The sequence below is a fragment of the Chelonia mydas genome, chromosome 10 (genome assembly GCF_015237465.2).
Source record: "Chelonia mydas isolate rCheMyd1 chromosome 10, rCheMyd1.pri.v2, whole genome shotgun sequence".
Taxonomy (NCBI): Eukaryota; Metazoa; Chordata; order Testudines; family Cheloniidae; genus Chelonia; species Chelonia mydas.
The window spans coordinates 37,729,558-37,751,476 of NC_051250.2; the positions used below are offsets into that span (position 1 = coordinate 37,729,558).

General features: G+C 46.9%; 1 protein-coding gene across 3 annotated transcripts in view; it reads left to right on the forward strand.

The window, feature by feature from the left end:
* The window catches only part of CRAMP1 (cramped chromatin regulator homolog 1), a 109,037-nt gene that overhangs the window by 61,132 nt on the left and 25,986 nt on the right, over positions 1 to 21,919 (forward strand). For all 3 annotated transcript variants that reach the window (XM_043524735.1, XM_027834814.3, XM_037910191.2), the window contains 3 exons: positions 3,172 to 3,346; positions 8,742 to 8,923; positions 14,623 to 14,697. In XM_043524735.1, coding sequence (XP_043380670.1) covers positions 3,172 to 3,346; positions 8,742 to 8,923; positions 14,623 to 14,697 — 432 coding nt within the window. The remainder of the gene's footprint in view (positions 1 to 3,171; positions 3,347 to 8,741; positions 8,924 to 14,622; positions 14,698 to 21,919) is intronic.

Here is a 21,919-nt window from a genome sequence, read left to right on the forward strand (position 1 = left end):
ATGCAAAGTAGGAAGAGGAACACTATCTTTATTAATAATAATAATTAATAATAATAAAAAGCCAAATGAAACTTGAGGCATTAACTTGGAAGTACATTCCTGACCTTTCAGTTTCATTCATGTCTTTATCAGGGTAATGAAATGTCCTGGAAAATTTAAGTCCTTTCAGATAATAAAACTTAAAGGGTAAGTGAACTCATTTCTTTATATGACCAGAGCCAGTTTAGATGACAGTGGCTGTCAGTAAAAAGTAAACATTCTCATATCGATTGTATTGTGATATTGTGGGGAGATGACAGGCATTCTGGGAGGAAATGTTTACTTTTTAATTGCAACCATTGTAGATCTGGAAACCCCCTGCAGTTTTATTCTTTTAAACCTGCTGCAGCTCAGATGGCTATAGGGAAGGTAAAATATTTCTGCTAGGAGGCACTTGAGTTCCACTGGAGATCAGTTTTGTCAGCTGTGACACATGCCTGATCTTTGCTGCCACATGAAGCATGTGATCAGAGGTCACTCTTTTTTGCTGCAGCGTTTCCAGGTCTGCCCTGAAAATAGCTTCTTAATAGCAGGTTAGATGTTGTGAATTTCAGGGGCAGCTGAGCCATCACTGATTCAGACTGTAATTCAGCATTGCCGATCTGGATAATCCATGCTGTTGAGGTGAAAGATAAAAATCTGCTGTAACAAAAGATGCATTGATTGACTCTTTTCACAAGACTGTATGTAACCAAACCAGAATGGCTAACTGTGCTGTGATTCTTTCCTTTAAATGAAGATTATAACACAAAACAAACTGTAGCAAATTGCATTGCAATCAAGTGTGGGAGGTAATTTTATGCCTGTGGTTACATACAGATTCTTTTAAAAGACAGCCTTTGTTAGAAAACATCATAAACAACTTTTGTAGTGAAATTAACTGTATATGCCTGGAACATTAGCAAAGGGCCTCACCATGTGGCTCTGACTTTAATTGCTATGATATTATCTGAAATAGGAAAAGAAACGGGCAGCATTTCAGAACAGATCACTTTTGATGCCAAGTCAGAATAGCTCATTTTACAATTAAACTTTGTTTCCCACATATCTTTGCAACAAAAGGAAGCAACTGCATGGTTACTGAGTATGTGATAGTTAAGTTGTCAGTTTTGCTACTGAACCTAAAAGCAGACCTTTTTGTAGCTTAAAGTCTTTATCTGCCCTCTGTTATGGCTTTTTCTGATAAGATCTCAAACCGCTAGCACGATGATGAGGCCTATTAAATGCCAACTTGATTCTAACAAAATAATAACGTTTCACATATGTAGGGTGACGAGACATCCGGTTTTTAAAGGGACAGTCCCATATTTAAGCTCTCCTGCAGGTGTCCTGACTTTTTCTTAAAAATGGGCAAATTGTCCCATATTTTGAGTCCCCCCCCCCATCAGTAATGGCGGGTCCTACTGCTGGCCAGATCCCTGCTTGCCAGCTACCCACCCACCAACGGTGAATGGGAGGGTCCAGTGGCAGAGGATAGGGGTGGGTGTGCAAGGCTGGTGGCAGGGCAAAACTGCAGTGCACGTGGCCAGCCGCTCCCCCTGTTGCTCCGTCAGCGCAGCCCACAGCTGCATGCGACACCAGGGCCCCGCCCCCCGTCCTGTTTCCAGCTGGCACTGGCCGCACACTGTGAGCTGCAGTGACTGGTAAGTGCAGGAAGGCACCAGATGGCAGCCAGTTACGTATCGCCCCTGCTGCCCACCCGGTGGCCCTTTACCTACTCCCCCTCTCTCTGTCCTCCCCCTCCCCAGTCCCGCTTGTCCTCCATATCGTCCCAGGCAGAGTGCGTTCCGTTCCCAGCGCTGTGTGGAGAGCCAGCCCGTGGTCGGAGTGCTCAGATCACCAACAGCCTGGCTGGCAGGTTCCTTCCTTCCCCCGCTGCATCAGGCTGGGTTAGTGCCCCAGGAAAGTCCAAGACCCTCCAGCCCGGGGTACTGGCCAGGAGGAGCTGAGTCCTGCATGTACCAAAGCCCCACACAGCGCTGGCACAGGGAAGCCTCTCTGTTCATCAGCTAAGCTCTGGAGTGGTGGGGGAAAGCAATTTCCAGCCTGTTTGTGCCCTGCCCCTGAAGGCTTCACAGCAGCCCCCAGGCACGGGCTTAGCGCCCTCTTCACCTGTCTCCCCCCGCCCCGCTCCTCCCCCCCAGTGTCTACCCCCAGGGAGTACAGGGCTGCTCCATCCCCTAGGCACCCTCTTCTGCTGAGATGGGTTTGCAGAAGCCCCTGCAGTCAGGTTCTCTGGGCCCTGGGGCACAATGCCTTAGGGCTTAACTCCTTCCTGCCTGTGCTGTAGCTGGGGGACAGGAAGCAGCTGGGTTATGTTGGTGGCCAGCAGCAGCCTGGAGGTGTTAGCTACCTTTCGACACTTTGCAGGCAGGAAGGGACAAGCTACTTCCAACCACTGGGGAGTGGCAGAAGCGGGAGAAGAGATGAGCTCTGCGAAGAAATGAGCCAAGTCAGGCCCATCCCTTCCCTCCCACACAGTGCAGAAAGGCTGCTGCTGGCCACATTCTGGTGTGAACCCTGGCAGAAATCGGGGGTGGGGGGGATGTGACTGCATGCCCCCCCAGTGTGTTGCCTTGGAAGACATGGCGCCAGGTACCAGGAGAGGTGGGTCCGTCCTGGGGCCCAGCCAGGTATGGAGGGCGGAGAATACTGGGCAGGGAGGGTCAGATCGGTCAGTCACCCCCCGTGTAAGAGAGGTGTACAGGTGTGTGTGAGACTTCTCCCCATGTGTTTGTGGGGGGGGAGTAGGGGTGTGTGAACCCTAAAGCCTTAAAGATAAGAAGGTAAATAAAAAGAATCCAACTGTGTAGTATTTCTTTTTAATGGGCTCAGTCAAGTGATGTTAATTTGAACATTTTGTACTGCATAGTTCTTCTGATTGATTGCTGTTGAACTTGCTTGAATGAGTAATTTTACCAGGTGTCCCATATTCAGCATAGGGAAATGCATTAACCAAATGCAGGAACCTACACATATGGTATGCATTAACCAAATGCAGGAACATGCTGATCAATCACACTATAATGGATAAGTTCGTAATGACTTTTTAAGTTTCCTGGGAGGGCATTTGTTAAATAATTTATTGTAATATTCTGGCAGCATTTTGAACAATTGTGCTTGGTTTTTCAGACACCTGAGATGAACTCTGTCGCCACATCCCCTATAAAACCTACTCAAGAAGAGCAATCACTGACTCCTCCTGGGAAGGTGATTGCCATCAGCACCAGGAGTCCAGGCTGTGCCCGAAACCAATCTGCTCTTCGCAACAAGACCTTTTCTCCCAATGCTAGTTCCAGCTCCTCAGGTGAGCACCCATGGGAATGACCTCAGTGGATCATACCATTGGTCCACCAAGTCCCTACCCCAGTGTCCCATCCTTCAGAGGAAACCCTTCCCATAATTAAGGCTAAGATTATGTCATGGAAGTCACTAATTCTGTGACTTTGAGACTTCTGTGACATTTTCATCTTCAGCTGCTGCAGGCAGTGGGGGGGCCCTGCAGCTCTCAGCCTTTGCGAGCAGTGGGTGCTGGACCCCCTACCCCTCCTTCCATCCCTCTGCAGGGCTTGGGCTCTCACCCTGTTGTCAGCCCCATTTTTGTCAGTATTTTTTAGTAAAAGTCAGGGACAGGTCACAGGCAATAAACAAAAATGCACAGAAGTCTGTGACCTGTCCCTGACTTTTACTAAAAATAACCATGACAAAAATCTTAAACTTACCCATAATGCACCTGGTCAGTTCTGCAATATTATTTCTGTGGCTGGTTGAGAAGGGATGATCATTCATTCTTGACAGTTGATGAAGACACACATCCCTGGTAACTCAGCTAGAGTCACTACAAGTTACTCGTATACAGGTTTATTTTTTTGAATCTTGCAAACTACCCACCTCAATAATGCATTTACATGTGGGAATGCTGTAGGTTAACTTTACGTGACTTTGAAACATTTTCCAGTAAAGGAAGCCACTCACTAGTCAGTCTTCCTGGGGAAGCCTCCTTCTGTGAGTTAATGATTGATGTTGGATTGTACAGTGTCATAAGGGTGAAGAATGTGGGGATAAGAAGTATGTTGGTTAAGATCAGGTAAAATAGTATTTAAAATGGGACATTCCTGTGTCATTCTACCAAGTTGGAATATTGAATGAGCATGAATTACCTTCTTATCCCACTAGAGGATTGTCGCTTGTCAGCCCCAACTGTGTGGACAGAATTTCAATGTCCTTGTTCTCAGTCTAGTTGCTTTTGTCATCACACATTTTGTGGCTTGCAGAACAGGCCATGAAGGTGTCAGGGTTACTGGGAATAATCAGCATTTTTATATCATTATTGTAATGCCAGTGCCTTAATGATCAATTTAATTAATGCTGTAAAACACGGTACTTAGGGCTCTGTGTGTTTCTCATTATAGAGTAATACGAAGCAATTTCATCTTAGTTTAAATCTTCCTTGCATTGGTTTGCAGACAAGACTGTATTTTAATTTTCAGGAAAGAGCCCAGTAATTTTATAGGTATAACTGTAAAAACCCTTTTTGTTAGTGCAAAGAGAAATGGGGGCAGTGGGGTGGGAAAGGGAAGTCAATCACCAGGGGAAAGGAGGGGTGAGGACATTGGACTATGCCCTGAGGGAGGGGGTGAGCAGTGAGTGTGGGAGGAGCAGATGAAGGGAAACCATCTCTGGGGCAAGGATTCTGAGGGAGTGGGATCTGAAGAAGGGTTGGGAGTCAGTTTGCCCTCCGAATAGCAGAGAGCACCCTCACCTCTCCCTGGGTGTAGACTGCAGACAGACTCTTCTGGTCCACAGTCATCTTGACCACTGGTGGTTGCAGCTTCAAGGACAGGTGTGTGTCCGTGCTGTGCTGCAAATTGTGCCAGCAGTGCTGATCTCATGGGGGATGAAGGCTGTGCTGCTGGCCAACACAGAGATTGACCTGTCCTCCACTGACATCCTGCTCCCAGATAAGTCTCCTTCAGTTACCACCAGAAGGCATCTCAACAGTAGTGCCCAAAGACCTTAATCAGTAGGAGTCCCCCGCATTGTGCTAAGCACCATACAAACCATTAAGAAGGCCCAGTTCCTGTCTCACAGATCTCTATAATTATCTTCCTTATAATTGGATATGGCAGACAGGCAAGTATTATTATTCCCATGTTACAGTAATGGGAACTGAGGCACAGCTTCCAAACACAGAGGTACTTTAAAAGTTATATATATACGTGCACACACAAACTTTCTAAATAATAAGGCTCAATTTTCTTCTCAACTTAAAAATGTTGAATTCTCTTAGTGTTTGATTTTAAATATTCTCCTGTGAGAACTGCAGCTCAATCACTGTAGTGTTGTGTTTAAGAGCCTTCTGGAAAGTAACTAGCCTTTAAACCAGAGGTCTCAAACTCAAATGACCACGAAGGCCACATGAGGACTTCGGCCCGAGGACCACACCACTGATCTCCCCGGCCCCGCCCTCACTCCACCCCTTCCGTGAGGCCCCGTCCCTGCCCCACCCTTCCCAGCCCTTCCCTGCCCCCATTCCAACCCCTTCCCTGAAATCCCCACTCCAACTCTGCCCCCTCCCTGCCCCCAGGGGGTGCAGGAGGGGTGCAGGGTGCAGCAGGGGGTTGGGGTGCAGGGTGGAGCAGGCGGTCAGGGTGCAGGGTGAGGCAGGCAGCTCAGGGCAGGGGTTGGGGTGCAGGAGGGGTGCGGGGTGCAGCAGGGGGCTCAGGGCAGGGGTGCAGGGTTCAGCAGGGGGCTTAAGGCAGGGGGTCAGGGTGCAGCAGGGGTTCGGGGGGGCGGATCCGGCCTGGCGTGCTCCGGGAAGCAGCCAGGACCTGTGTAGGGGGGGGACAGGGGTTTGTGTGTTGCCCTGGCTGCTCCTCTAGGTACCTCCCTTGAAGCTCCCATTGTTCAGGAACAGGGAATCGCAGCCAATGGGAGCTTCGGGGGAGGTACCTGGAGGAGCGGCCAGGGCAACACACAGACCCCTGTGCCTCCAGGTCCTGGCCGCTTCTTGGTAAATGGTGGAGGTGCCACAGGGAACTGGCAGGCCGCAGAAAATAACCCCGGGGGCGGAGTGTTTGAGACCCCTGCTTTAAACCAAAGTGAAAGTGACTTAAAAGTGTCAGTTTCACTCCTGTTTATAGTCACTTTCTAGCCTATTTTTGTTAGTAGTTGGGTAACACCCCTAGAGCCCCACACAGCTGCACTATAAACTCACCAGGCGTTCTACTAGTGAAAAGTGAAAGGAGCTATTCCAATGTTAAACAGTGTCCCTTAAGTGACTAGCCACAAGATGTCAGAGCATGTTAGTATTGGAGCTGAGTGGAGTCTAATATTTATTTAATTTTCTTTCTTTATATAGAAGTTAACTTAGAAATTAGCTGACAGGAGCACTGGAGCTATCATCTGCAAAATAAGTTTTCAGGTGCCTAAGTAGCCCCTGGAATCATGGTTAAAGTTGCTCCCCTCACCAAGGTCTGAAATGGTGTTCCTGCGAGTGAAAGAGAAAATCTAGTATTCATGCAGCTCTAATTGAGATATTATATTGTATATCTGTCCCTTAGAAATAAAACAAAACGGTGCCTGCTTCTATGTAGCTTCATGTTCACATATAAATAGGAAGATATAGTTGTCTGTGTTAGCCTGCATCATTCACACCTGCTAATCGCAACATACAGAGATATAGTGCCACTCTTATGTTATAGGATTTTACTCACTAAGGTGAAAATAATGTAAAATCATAGCTTGCATTTAAGTAGTTTTTCACACTATCAGTATGATACTTAGTAGCATTGATCTGGGTGCTGAATTTGGAAATTACTCCCAGATAGTAAATCTAAGATGTATTTTCAGTGGTCTGGATCATAACTTTGTTAGTACACAGTAACAAACTCCATCTCATCTGTGCATAAAGTGCTATTGAAGTCTGCAATAGAATGTCTGCCAGAAAATAAATAGTCAGGTTTTTAGAAATGAACCTTTTAGCTGTGATTTCTCACAGTGCTTTTTATCCTGAGCCTTTCTGACATCTAACTTCTTATAGCTAAATTGAGTTAGCTTTTCCAATAGAAAGTAACAGTTTAAAAGCCAGCTTGTGCACACTCTAAGGGGAACTGAAAGTCTTGACTAACAGACAGCTTCACAGCAGCAGCAAAGAAGGCCAGGATGAGGAAAAAGGGGATTGTACACTGCTGGAAAAAAGGGAAGAGCAGCAGGAGAGATACAGTGTGAACTAGAAAGTTTAAACAGAATTAAATTTGATCCCATAAACTATATTTCATCCGCTGAATGGTGTCTTACTGGGTACATTTGACACCCCTTTTTACTGCTTTATATAAGAAAATACCTTCTGCTGTCAATTTTGTTTAACTCTTTTTACCAAATAAAAATTGGTAACTAATAGTATCACAAACCATGTGGGCTTTGCTCTCCTGCTTTGTAACCAAAACCTCTAGGTGAGTTTTAGAAAGGACGGTGTGGCCTAGTTAACTGAACACAATCCCACCACTTCCACTGACTTGTGTGGCCTTAACCAAATTACTATAAATTGCCTTTTTTTTTTTTTTAAACTCTCTCACTGAAGTCAATGGGAATTGTGTCGCTCAGTAGCTCTTCAAAATCTTGAAATAGATTTCTCAGGAGAGTTCAGCATCCACTATTGTAGCTGCTGGGTGCTGAGCTTTTTTGAAATATGGCCCTACACTTTTATCTCATATGTATCTGAGTCTCCGCATCTGTAAAATGGGGAAAATATATCCACTGCAAACTAGGTAAGTCAGGGTTAATGTTCTTCAAAGCACTCTTTAAGTAAAGTATTATGCATTATAATAAACTGTTATATAGACACCCAGTTTTATATGCACAGTGTAAATTTCACACACTTTCCAGTTGTCGTCATAGAACATTAGCAATATTGGATTTCAGCCAGTGTGTTTTTTTCAAAATTGATTGGCAGCTTGGAGTGTGACATTGCATTGTTGTCCAAACCAAGATATTTTCCATTTATATTTAATTTTCAAAAAATGAAATTCTCACTAAATCATCATAACCTTATTTAATTATGCAAAAATCTATTGCCTCGTACCTCTGGGAGTAGTGGCAGAGTGTTTCTAGTGAACTGAGCAATGGTCTCTCAATTTACTGTAATCAGAAACTTACATAGGGATTGTACCTTTGTATTTACCTTGTTCAACTATATTTCATACTTTAGTTTTTTCAAATACAGTATCAATCTGAACCAGAAATAAACAATACAGAATCTTTGGACACTGACCTCATATTTGCACTACACTCCTTTGCTTGTGAATGTATTAGTCATGTATATTTACCATTTGGGAAACCCGCCCTCAACTGTTTCAGCAGATATAAAAGATACACTTCTCAGTAGAGTCGTGTGAATCTCTGAATCAGATCCATAGATGTCAGTGTCTGTATTAATGTGTTGCTTTTTAACGCCTTTCATCCAAAGATCTCAAAGCAAATGAATGAGTCGCAATATCACTGTGAAGTAGATAAGTGTATCCCCATTGTATAGATGGGGAGACTGAAGCACAAAGATATTGAGTTGCCCAGTGTCACACAGTGAGTCAGTTGCAGAGCCAGGAATATAATCCAGGAGTCCTGACTCCCAGTCCTGTTCTCCATCTACTAAATATAATTCCTTTCGTTTTTATTTTGTTAAATGGTGGATTAAAATCTTCCAGGTTTGAGAAACCCCCCTAGACCTCTCTTGGCAGCTGGTCCCTCAAGTTCTGGAGGAGCTGATGCAGATGGTGGGCTCTTTGCAGTTCCCACGACTCTACCACCCAATAGCCGACATGGAAAGCTGTTCTTGCCTAGCAAGGAAGCAGAAATGACCTTCCGACAGCACTTGGACACGATCAGTGTAAGTGAAACTGTTGCAGGGTGACTGGCACCTTTAAGAGGGAGCAGGGTCCAGTGCACCTCTGACTGATTACCTGCTGCCCAATTAGGTTTAAGGGATGGGTCTTATAAAGGGGGAGACAGCAGCAGGGGAAGGTGGACTACCCAGAGAGGTAAGGGTGCAGCTTGAGGACGTAGCTGTGGCAGAGGCTGTGGAGAGCAGGAGGCTCCCACAGGAGACCCAGAGTAACCAGGGGAGGGCCAAGAGAGCCCAAAGAGGGGTTGCCTGCTGATTTTTCTGATCCGGAAAAAGAGAATTGAAGAAGGCTGAGCTCCAGCTAGGAAGGGCAGGGAATGGCTGCCTGGTGGAGAGCAGACTGGGACAGAAGAGCTCCAGAACTGGCTGAATATGAACTTTTGTGTTGTGGTGATGGACTTTATTGTGGGACTTTGAGGATTGTTGTGAACTGTTTGTTATTGAACCAGTCCCAAGGAAGCATGGTGTTAGCCATGAGAGAGCCTGTGTAGAGTTTAAGGAGTTCTGAAAGAAGGGGAAATTGAGACAGGCCTCTACAGAGCCACACTTGGCCATCAGGGGACACTACAGGCAGCCACGCCCTCTTACAGAGACCAGTGAACAAAAAATGTAGCATGCTGGAGCCTGACCCAGCTCCTAGTGGGGATTAAAATCCTACTGGTCCAAGAATGACTGATTTGAATATTAAAAAGCACCGTCTTCCTTATGAAGAAATGCCTCCAATAGTGTTCAGACCTGACATTACACTAGAAGAAGCTTGTCAGGTGCTTGAGCGTACAGCTGAGCTTCAGAGCTACACCAACTTGAAAGCCAGAATGCCATCTCATTGGCACTTTGCTAATTCAAGTTCACCAGTTGAAGTCAAAGTTCTGTCTTATTTACACATGTAGAAAAACTAGTTGATATTTCTTTGTTTATCAAAGTTTGAAATGTCCCATAAGGTTTTGTTGACTCAATAACTACTTGTTCTTCTTCAAGTGATGGTCCCTGTTGTAGTCCACTGTGGGTTACAAGTGCATCCAGAGTCGGAGAATTTGAAAGAAGTGTCCGTTGATATGCACATGCACCCTGACTCACCTCATGTTTCTGTTCGAGGTGATAAAGGTCACGGCAGACCAACTGTATCTCCAGTTCCTGCTCATTGCCACGTCGTCTGGGTTGGAGCCTCCAGTGTCCTCATCTCTGATGCAGCTCTAATACCTTTAATTGTACATAGTTTTTAGTTTTAGTTGTAGTTTTAACAGTTCAGAATAGAGGTCAGCGACTTCCCCCAGTCCCCACACCCCCTATACCTCATTCGAGTACCGGACTATGCCCAGCATTTCAAACTGCACCTCCTGCCCACGATCCTTCTCGGTCAGCGATGACCACCAATGCTGTCTCTACAGCCTAGAAGAGGCTCTCACTGCAGCTAGGTGCAGCGTTTGTCAGTCTTTTCCCAGCTGTAGCAGAAGTCAAGCACTTTGTCTCCGGAAGTATCTCCTGGAGAAGGCCATGAGACTACAGTTGGACCCAGGCTGGAGAATTCCCCCATACATCTGCCAGAATCAGTGAGGAGTGTGCCTCCTGCTGCTACTACATCCAACTCCGGTAACAGCAGAGCCACCCCTACAGAGCTCGTGTCGGGGCCTATTTGGGAGATTAAGAAGCACTCCCATCAGTGTGGGACTAAGTTTTCCTCCAAGTCTTATCTCAAAGAAACATTCTTCCACCAGCTCGGCCCAAGGGGATGACATATGTTCTACATTCCACAGGCACAAAAAGAAGACCCGTAAACAGTGAGAACACTGATTCCAGGCAGTGACCCATCGGTACTGCTATCTCCAGCACCTCACAAAACGTGAGACCCTCTGGCACCAGTAAAGTGCCACTACTGGCCGCCAAAAAGGAGAGTGTAGTGTCCCTTCTGCCAGGGAGATCCTGATCTATGGCTGCACCCCAAGATGTCTTTGCTTTACTGGATCTAAAGTAGTCTCCTCCATCGGGTCCTTCCAGCTCCAGGGAACTCATATCTCTGCCATAAGACATGCCTGCGGTACAGGGTCTATTGCCCCCTAACATATATGCTATACACGTCTCCATTGGCTCCAACGGTACTGCCTTTGGAACCAGTCCTCCTTTTCTTTTTTGGATGAATCTGAACCTGCAGAAGAATCACCTTTCCCATACCACTCCTATGCACCACCACAGGGACCGGCACAACCATGGTAGCAACTATCTGCTCACCTTCCCCAGAGCCTCTGGTTTCCCATGCCTTGGGAACTCCACAACGTCCCACAGAATAAAGGTGTGATTCCGGAAGCTGCAGAGATTCCCCTAGTCCTGGACTACATTTTGTCCTTAAAGATATCGGGTCTGTCTCTCAGCTGCTTGGAAGTCTGTCTATCGGCAATTAGTGTGTTCCATCCTCCAACAGAGGGTTACTCAGTTTTTACACACCCACTAACCAATAGATTTTGGAAAGACCTCCTCAGAACGGTCCCACTCTACAAATGATCACACCTCAGTGGGACCTGAATCTGGTATTTTCAGTATTAACAAAAAACCCCCTTTGAGCCAGTGGCATCCTGCTCCATGTTCCTCCTCTCCATGAAGGTCACCTGCCTTGTTGCCATCACTTAACCGAGAAGGGTTGGTGAACTAAGGACTATGATGGTGAACCCGCCATTTACAGTATTCCACAAGGATAAGGTCTCTATACGTACACCCAAAATTTTATCTTTTACCAAAGGTCGTCTCCTGGTTTTGTATTAACCAATCCATTCACCTACCTGTCTTCTTCCCACACACCCACAAACTCTGCATCTCCCCTCAACATCTGACAGGCTTTGACCTTTTATCTACAGAGAACAAAAACAATCAGGAAGTCCCCTCGCCTGTTTGTTGTGGTGGCAGAGAAAATCAGGGGCCAGACCGTCTCCACCCAGAGAATCTCCAAATAGATTTCCAGCTGCATTAAATTCTGCTACCAGACGTTGAATCCAGGGCTTTGGAGCTGTGCTCCAGCTCCGCTCCAGCTCCAGGCAAAAACCTGCAGCTCCACTGGTCTGGAGCTGCTCCGCGCTCCAGCTCCGGGCTCCGCTCCAAAGCCCTGGTCAAATCTACCTCCCCCCCTCCCCCACCCCCACCCCCAATGAGGGTACAAACTCACTCCACTAGAGCTGAAGGAATGACCACAGCATCCCTTCAAGATGTGCCTCTCACAGAGATATGTAGAGCGGCCACATGGAGTATTCTGTCCACACATTTGCCACACTGCACCTTGGTGCAGGACTTGGTGGCAGATGACTCCTTTGGCATGGTGGTTCTCCACATGACCCTTCTGTCCTCGTCCTCACACCCTCCTCCTACTTAGGTACTGCTTGTCAGTCACCCACAGTGGAATACAGTAGGGACCATCACTTGAAGAAGAGGAGGTTACTTACCTCTAACTGGAGGCTCTTCGAGGTGGGTGGTCCCCATCTGTATTCCACTTCCCGCCCTCCTTCTCCTCTGCTTCGGATCTGCCAGATTCACACTGGAGAAGGAACTGGAGACCTGATCTGCCCTGCCCTTTGTCACCTCAGACAGAAGCACGAAGCAAGTTGGGGAGCATGTGTGGATCAACAGACACTACTTTCAAATTCTGACTCCAAGTGCCTGTTGCGCATGTGTAATCCACAGCGGAATACAGGTACATCTCCAGGAACTTCCAGTAACAGGTAAGTAACCTCCTCATACCAAACCATGATAGATGAGTAAACATTTCCTTTGGGAGTGAGCTTCCTTCCCATAAAACTGGTAAAAGAATGTATTGCTCAGTTTATAAAATGAGTGATCCTGACAGAAAACGTTATTGGAGTAGTTCCTAGAGGCCCTAAAAGAGATCAGGGCCCCATTGTGCTAGACCACCTACAAACGCGCAGTGAGACTGGGCCTATCCCAAACTGCTTAAGTGTAGATACACAATACAGACCAAATATGGGGGAGCAGGGGAAGCAGAAGCATGTAGAGATGAGGTGACTTGCCCAGAGTCTCGCATCAGGTCGGTAGCAGATTCAGGAAAAGAACTTGGGTCTCCTGATTCCCAGTCTAATGCCCTGTCAGTTGGACCAAGCTGCTTCAGTGCTGAGGAGAACTGGAAGAGGACCTTAAAGTATTAATTTCTAGTTTAGGGAAATTAAACATAGTGTACATAGTTCAGTGGAGCTTTCCCCTCATTGAAGTCTAACTTTGAGCAGCCTGCAGTTAGAATAATATACATTTTCAATACACCAAAGATGAGGGAGGTATATATGGTCTGCAGGTAATTTTGGCATGAAGGACTTTAGACTGATTTGAAACTTAAGAACGGCCATACTGGGTCAGACCAAAGGTCCATCTAGGTCGGATCCTCTCTTCCGACTGGCTAATACCAGGTGCTTCAGAACAGGTAATCAAGTGATCCATCTCGTCGCCCATTCCCAGCTTCTGGCTGGGGTGTTTTGGATGAATGGACTATAAGGTGGACAGAAAGCTGGCTAGATCGTTGGGCTCAACGGGTAGTGATCAATGGCTCCATGTCTAGTTGGCAGCCGGTATCAAGCGGAGTGTCCCAAGGGTCAGTCCTGGGGCCGGTTTTGTTCAATAGCTTCATTAATGATCTGGAGGATGGCGTGGATTGCACCCTCAGCAAGTTTGCAGATGACACTAAATTAGGAGGAGTGGTAGATACACTGGAGGGTAGGGTTAGGATATAGAGGAACCTAGACAAATTAGAGGTTTGGGCCAAAAGAAATTTGATGAGGTTCAACAAGGACAAGTGCAGAGTCCTGCACTTAGGACAGAAGAATCCCATGCACTGCTACAGACTAGGGACCGAGTGCCTAGGCAGCAGTTCTGCAGAAAAGGACCTAGGGGTTACAGTGGACGAGAAGCTGGATATGAGTCAACAGTGTGCCCTTGTTGCCAAGAAGGCTAACAGCATTTTGGGCTGTACAAGTAGGAGCATTGCCAGCATATTTAGGGACGTGATCATTCCCCTCTATTTGGCATTGGTGAGGCCTCATCTGGAGTACTTTGTCCAGTTTTGGGCCCCACACTACAAGAAGGATGTGGAAAAATTGGAAAGAGTCCAGCAGAGGGCAACAAAAATAATTAGGGGGCTGGATACATGACTTATGAGGAGAGGCTGAGGGAACTGGGATTATTTAGTTTGCAGAAGAGAAGAATGAGGTGGGATTTGATAGCTGCTTTCAACTACCTGAAAGGGGGCTCCAAAGAGGATGGATTTAGACTGTTCTCAGGGATACCAGATGACAGGACAAGGAGTAATGGTCTCTAGTTGCAGTGGGGGAGGTTTAGGTTGGATATTAGGAAAAACTTTTTCACTAGGAGAATGGTGAAGCACTGGAATGGGTTACCTAGGGAGGTGGTGGAATCTCCTTCCTCAGAGTCTTTTAAGGTCAGGCTTGACAAAGCCCTGGCTGGGATGATTTAGTTGGGGATTGGTCCTGCTTTGAGCAGGGGGTTGGACTAGATGACCTCCTGAGGTCCCTTCCAACCCTGATATTCTATGAAAGAGGTGTTGTTTTGTTTCTGGTGTCTTTAATAGTTACATTATTCATCAGAGTTTAGGGAGGAATTTTTCATGACTGGGTGGTCAAAATACTGTGTAACACATGTCCTTTCTCTCCCTGCCCTCCCCCCGCCCCCCGCTCCCCCAGATGCAGTCAGACTACTTCTTGCCAAAACCAAGGAGATTGCGGAACAGGCACCTGCGGAAGCCATTGGTGGTACAGGTCAGAGAAATTTGACTGAGTCTGGCATTTATTTGCTTGCTGAGTAGACCATCAGTGAGGTTTTCCTAAAAATAAGAGTTTAGCTTCCCCTCTCATGTCCTCCGGGGAAATAAAACTGAAAGGTCATAGGGAACAAGGATTCTTCTTTGAATAGTATCCCTATGGGTGCTCCACTGTAGGTGTGTATGCGTCCCTGTGTTTCTGATCGGAGATCTTTGGTAGCAGTGTCTGTTCAGCCCATACACGTGCTCTCTCCTCGTGCTCTGCCTCAAGGCTAATTAGTGCTGCATGGTGAGCCACCTTTACTTCCTTCTTAACTGCCCCTGACTAGAGATGGAGCGATTAGCAGTCCATTCACAGATACTTTAGATCAGTGGTCTCCAAAGTGGGGTGCGCAAGAGCATCCCTGGGGGTGCACAAGACCATCCCTGGTGGTGTGCGGCAGGAGGAGCGCCGCCGAAGGAGCACCGCCGGCATGGCGGCAGCAGCTCTCCTGAACCTTTGATTCTTCGGCGGCACGCTGGCGGCAGCTCAGCTCTCCCCACTCCGTCTTTGGCGGCACCTCTTTTTTTTTTTTTTTTGCTTCCCTAGAGCTGTCCCTGGGGGTGCGCGATCCAAAAAGTTTGGAGACCCCTGTTTTTGATCTTTAGAAATTCTTTCTTAGTCATTCTTAAGCTTTCCACATTGCATACCTTACAGTGACTGAGGTACGCAGTGTAGCCACTCTTTGCCAGCAGGAGAGCTCGCCTGCCGTCAAAATAAACCCACTGCCAGTGAGAAGCAGAAACTTTGTTGGCGGGAGAGCATCTGCTGCTGACAAAGACTCCTGCTGACAAAGCACTGTCCACACCGGCGCGTTTTGTCACTAAGACTTTTGTCAGTCAGGGGTGGGTTGTTCGGTTTTTTTCCACACCCTGACCAACAAAATTTAACGACAAAAGTGCAGCGTAGACATAGCCTTAGTGTTTTTGTGTGCGTTTTCTTCTTAGGTGATGGGGTCCATTGCTATTCTTTTCCCTTCCCCCTCACCCCCAAAGGTTTTACTTTATTTTTTCCTCCTCTACTGGAGATTGCTGCCATCAAGGGGCATGCCCATCTCCCTCAGGTTAAAGAGAGGTGCCTCTCCTGTAAGGAGGCCTTACTTATAACAGATGGACATTCCCAGTGCATACAGTGCCTCAGGGAGGCCCACATTCCCCAAAAGTGTGCTTTGTGTCAGCAACTGAAAGCCCAATCCTGGAAAAACTGGGAAATAAAGCTTAAAACTACCTCTGAAGGAGGGAGCTCTGCAACCTGCAGTTGAATCTCCTCAGTGATGAGAGCCATCTCCGCAGCCTTCTACCTCCAAAGGGGGTGAACTGAAGAAGAAACCTTCAGATTCCCTGTGAAACATCTCCAAAATGAGAGCCACAAGTCCTCACAGTGAGTCCCTAACCAGCTAGAGGAGATCCCCGTCACATTTGGTCACTTCGGTACCGATGGCTCCTAAACATGGTACCCCCAAGTCGTGTGGGTCATCCAGTGCGGACACCTGGGGTAAGCCTAAGGACCCTCTGGGCACAGGCACTTGACGTAGCGGCACTGCCTGTCAGACAGAAGCACAGACCGTACAGCTTGTGGGAAGTCGGCACCGATACGGAAACCCTCGGTACCAAAGACAACTAAACCTCTCTGGACTGCTCATCTTGGTCAAGACTGCAGATTGCTTCGGTACTGATGAGTCAGCACTGGCAAGCCCTGACCGTACTAATGACCATGGCACTGCAGGAGTACAGATTTTCTAAGAACCTGGTGGTATCTGAAACCCCAGAGTTTCCTTTACTCGGTACTGGATTCATCTCAAACCTTGAATCACCACCAGTACTAAGCAGTTTGCCTCCAGTCTCCTTATCTGCACCTCCAATTGGTAGCGGCCAGGAGGAGTTTCTCTGTCACTCACATTATGCTCCCTCCCACCCTCAGCCCGGACCTTCCCAGGCACAGTTTCACTCTGGATTCCAACCCCATGGTATGACCAGCTGTGGGCTCTGTCACCCATGCCTTTTCCACGGCCACAGCAGCCACACCAGGGCTTCGAGGCGTCCAGTGTCACGGTAGCATTCTGTACCTCAGAGTAGTGCCCTGTAATCCCCATATTCATCATTCATATATGATTTTGATATTTCATACAAAGCATGTCATATAATATATCCTAGAAAAGATCATGATCTGATGAAAATATGATCATGTATATCAGTGTGTATGATCTTATGAGATTTTGCTGTATAGTGGTTGTTGAAATATGTTACAAATTTGGGCATCACTAGTTCTCCAGTAGCAACAAAGGAGGTGATCCACACCTACACGGTGTTAAAAGACCATTAATCAGCAGGGGAATTGTAAACAAGGGATTTACAACTGTGTAAGAGAAGCACCACACAATGGGGATTGCTCAACCCTGTAACTCAGCAAGGCCCACCAGGTATACCTGGGCTAGTTTTTTTCCATGGGCATGGACTGAGTATAAAATAAGGTCCTCATGATGCCACTGTTCACGTTTTTCTTCCCCCACCTATGCTGAAGGGAAGAAGAATGCTGGGAAGACAAAGACTTGAACTGAGGAAACTGGTCCAAGGCTTAAAGGGAAAGGCTATGTATTAAGAACTGTAACCTACTTGCAACATCCAGTGGGGTGAGAGAAACTGTATGATCCAAATATTGCTCAGTCTAATAAGGTCTAGAATTTAGACTGTGTGCTTACTTTTTATTTTCTTTGGTAACTATCTCTGAACTTTTAAGCCTACCACTTATAATCACTTAAAATCTGTCTTTCTGTAGTTAATAAATCTGTTTTATATTTTACCTAAAATAGTGTGTTTTGGTTGAAGTGCTTGGGAAATCTTCGCTCAGGTTACCAAGGCTAGTGTATGTCCTCTCCACACTGAGAGAGTGTGGATTGGGTAATGAACTTATACTGGTCAGGCTTCTGACCAGGGCACGACAGTTCAGTTCTGGGGGCAAGGCTGGGGGCTTGGCAGATTTGCTGGTGCCTTTGTGTGTGTGATTCATGAGTGACTCAGGGAACATTCATGCAATTTAGCTTGATGTGGGGCTCCACATGCTGTTGTACTGAGTTATAACCTCGCCTGGAGGGGTTTGCTGCTTGTCACTAGCGAAGCGTTGTGAGAGACAGCCCAAGCTGGAGAGTTAAGGGGGCACAGCAGTACCTCAGTTCCAGATTATAAACCGGGATCCCATCACAGTCATCCACTGGGAATCCATGAGGCGCTCTCCTTCTACCTCTGCATCTAGAGCCTCAGCACCTCCTGAGGAAATATCCGAACAACAGGCAATTGAGCTAGAAGAGGAGACCACACCACCAACTAATTTCTCCTCTTCTTCTCCAGATGAGGCAGTGATGTCCCCTCCTCCTTCCATGGCAGGCAATTTTAGGTCCTTTCAGAATCTTACAAAGAGGGTGGCAGATTGATTACAAATCCCTCTCAAGAAGGTGAGGGACACCCACCATAAGCTGCTGGACATATTACATACACCCTCCTCCTCAAAGATCGCCCTCCTCATTGACCAGGTGCTTTTGGATCCAGCCAAACTTCTGGCAAACACCAGCATCAGCCAAACCAATGTGCGAATCATAGAATATCTGGGTTGGAAGGGACCTCAGGAGGTCATCTAGTCCAACCCCCTGCTCAAAGCAGGACCAATCCCCAACTAAATCATCCCAGCCAGGGCTTTGTCAAGCCTGACCTTAAACACCTCTAAGGAAGGAGATTCCACCACCTCCCTAGGTAACCCATTCCAGTGCTTCACCATTCTCCTAGTGAAAAAGTTTTTCCTAATATCCAACCTAAACCTCCCCCACTGCAACTTGAGACCATTACTCCTTGTCCTGTCATCTGGTACCCTTGAGAACAATCTAGATCCATCCTCTTTGGAGCCCCCTTTCAGGTAGTTGAAAGCAGCTATCAAATCCCACCTCATTCTTCTCTTCTGCAAACTAAATAACCCCAGTTCCCTCAGCCTTTCCTCATAAGTCATGTACCCCAGCCCCCTAATTACTTTTGTTGCCCTCTGCTGGACTCTTTCCAATTTTTCCACATCCTTCTTGTAGTGTGGGGCCCAAAACTGGACAAAGTACTCCAGATGAGGCCTCACCAATGCCAAATAGAGGAGAATGAACACATCCCTCAATCTGCTGGCAATGCTCCTACTTGTATAGTCCAAAATGCTGTTAGCCTTCTTGGCAACAAGGGCACACTGTTGACTCTCATCCAGCTTCTCATCCACTGTAACCTGTAGGTCCTTTTCTGCAGAACTGCTGCCTAGGCACTCGGTCCCTAGTCTGTAGCAGTGCATGGGATTCTTCTGTCCTAAGTACAGGACTCTGCACTTGTCCTTGTTGAACCTCATCAGATTTCTTTTGGCCGAATCCTCTAATTTGTCTAGGTCCCTCTGTATCCTATCTCTACCCTTCAGCGTATCTACCTCTCCTCCCCGTTTAGTGTCATCTGCAAACTTGCTGAGGGTGCAATCCACCCCATCCTCCAGATCATTAATGAAGCTATTGAACAAAACCTGCCCCAGGACCGACCCTTGGGGCACTCCGCTTGATACTGGCTGCCAACTAGAAATGGAGCCATTGATCAGTACCTGTTGAGCTCGATGATCTAGCAAGTTTTCCATCCACCACATAGTCCATTCATCCAGCCCATACTTCTTTAACTTTCTGGCAAGAATACTGTGGGAGACCGTGTCAAAAGCTTTGCTAAAGTCAAGGAATAACACGTCCACTGCTTTCCCCTCATCCTCAGAGCCAGTTATCTCGTCATAGAAGGCAATTAGGTTAATCAGGCATGACTTGCCCTTGGTGAATCTATGCTGACTGTTCCTGATCCCTTTCTTCTCCTCTAAGTGCTTCAAAATTGATTCCTTGAGGACCTGCTCCATGATTTTTCCAGGGACTGAGGTAAGGCTGGCTGGCCTGTAGTTCCCCGGATCTTCCTCCTTCCCTTTTTTAAAGATGGGCACTCACCTTTTTCCAGTTATCCGGGACCTCCCCCGATTGCCATGAGTTTTCAAAGATAATGGCCAATGGCTCTGCAATCACATCTGCCAACTCCTTTAGCACCCTTGGATGCAGCGCATCCGGCCCCATGGACTTGTGCTCGTCCAGCTTTTCTAAATAGTCCCGAACTACTTTTCTCCACAGAGGGCTGGTCACCTCCCAGACTACTGCACTGGGCAGCACAGCATGGGGAGGAGGTGACCTTGTTCGTGAAGACAGAAGCAAAAAAAGCACTGAGTACATTAGCTTTTTCCACATCCTCTGTCACTAGGTTGCCTCCCTCATTCAGTAAGGGGCCCACACTTTCCTGCACTTTTTTCTTGTTGCTAACATACCAGAAGAAACCCTTCTTGTTACCCTTAACATCGCTTGCTAGCTGCAACTCTGAATATGGTTTGGCCTTCCTGATTACACCCCTGCAGGCTCGAGCAATATTTTTGTACTTCTCCCTGGTCATTTGTCCAATCTTCCACTTCTTGTAAGCTTCTTTTTTGTGTTTTAAGATCAGCAAGGATTTCACTGTTAAGCCAAGCTGGTTGCCTGCCATATTTACTATTCTTTCTACACATCGGGATGGTTTGTTGGCCAACAAATGGGCCAGCAAGAAGTATTATGTCCTCTTCTCCCACCCGCCACCTAATTCCATCGTGGTGGATTTGGTGAACTCTTGTGGCCACCAGCACTACTCAAAATACATCCCTTACGATAGAGATTGGAAGAGACAACTGGTTTGGGAGGAAGGCCTACTCTTCCGCAACTTTGCAATTTTGAGTTGCAAACTACCAAGCCTTAGCAGCCAAATATGACTGCACAAATTATTGCAAAGCTTAATGCCTTTATTGATCACCTGACAGAGTCACACAGAGACCAATTTCAGGCCATCGTGCGGGGCGCGGGGGGGGGGGGGTAGTTAGTGACAAAACCAGCACTCCAGACCGCACTAGGTGCTGTGGAAACTGCAGCCTGTTCAATCTCGACAGCAGTCGTGATGCAACAAGTGTTGTGGCTGCATCTTTTGAGACTGCAGAAGGAGATTCAGATGATGGTCAAAGACTTCCCCTTCGAAAGCCTGAAATTGTTTGTGGACAAGACCAATGCCGCACTCCATTCTCTGAAATACTCCACATTCACACTTCAGTTGCTGGGGATCTATATGTCCAGACAAAAAGGGAAACTTAGTCCTCAGTCATCACAGAAGTCACATCCACCCAATTACTCATCACAGTGCTACAGACGCAACGAAAAATGTCCAAATTTCAGAGGGGCAAACCATCAGGCCACCATGTCTCAGCTTTCCACCTCAAAACACCAATTTTGATGCCACTCTCTACCACACCAGCTCTCTCGACCTCTCACATCCCTTTGGATGCTTTCTGGCTCTGTTCCATCAGAACTGGGAACACAACATTCGACAGATAGGTTTTGGAAATTATCTCCCATGGGTATTCCATCCACTTCACCTCCTTCCATCCTCTCTACTCTTCCTCCCCATTTGTCTTCAGGGATCCTTCTCACAAGAGACTATTAAGACAGGAAATAAATCACCTCCTATCTCTAAGAGCCATAAATCACCTCCTATCTCTGTTCGTGCATATCTCCGAGGCAAAGGATTTTATTCCTGATATTTCCTGATCCCCAAGAAACAGGGAGGTTGAAGACCGATACTGGACCTTAGAGCATTGAAGAAAAATGTGAAGGCTCAAAAAATTCGAAATGGTCACACTACTAGTGATTATTCCATCTGTGGAATAGAGGGATTGGTTCTCAGCCCTCAACCTTCAGGATGCCTTTTTCTACATATCAATTCTACAGTCTCTCAGACAATTCCTCTGGCTTACCCTAGGTCAGGATCATTACCAGTATAGAGTACCCCTTTTGGCCTTTGTTGGCTCCCAGAGTATTCTCCACACACCCTGGGGATCATGATCTACCCATACTTGGATGACTGTCTCTTCAGAGCCCACTCCTTCAAAGACGCCCTATCGGCCACCCACAGGACAGTGGAGTTATTCATGAAGCTAGGGCTACAAATCAACATCGAAAAGTCAACCTTAACTCTGATACAGTACTTGGAGTTTATAGGGGCCGATCTCAATGCACTGCATGTGAGAGTGATCCTCCCACAACACAGATTTCACAGCCTGTCAACGCTCATAGAGA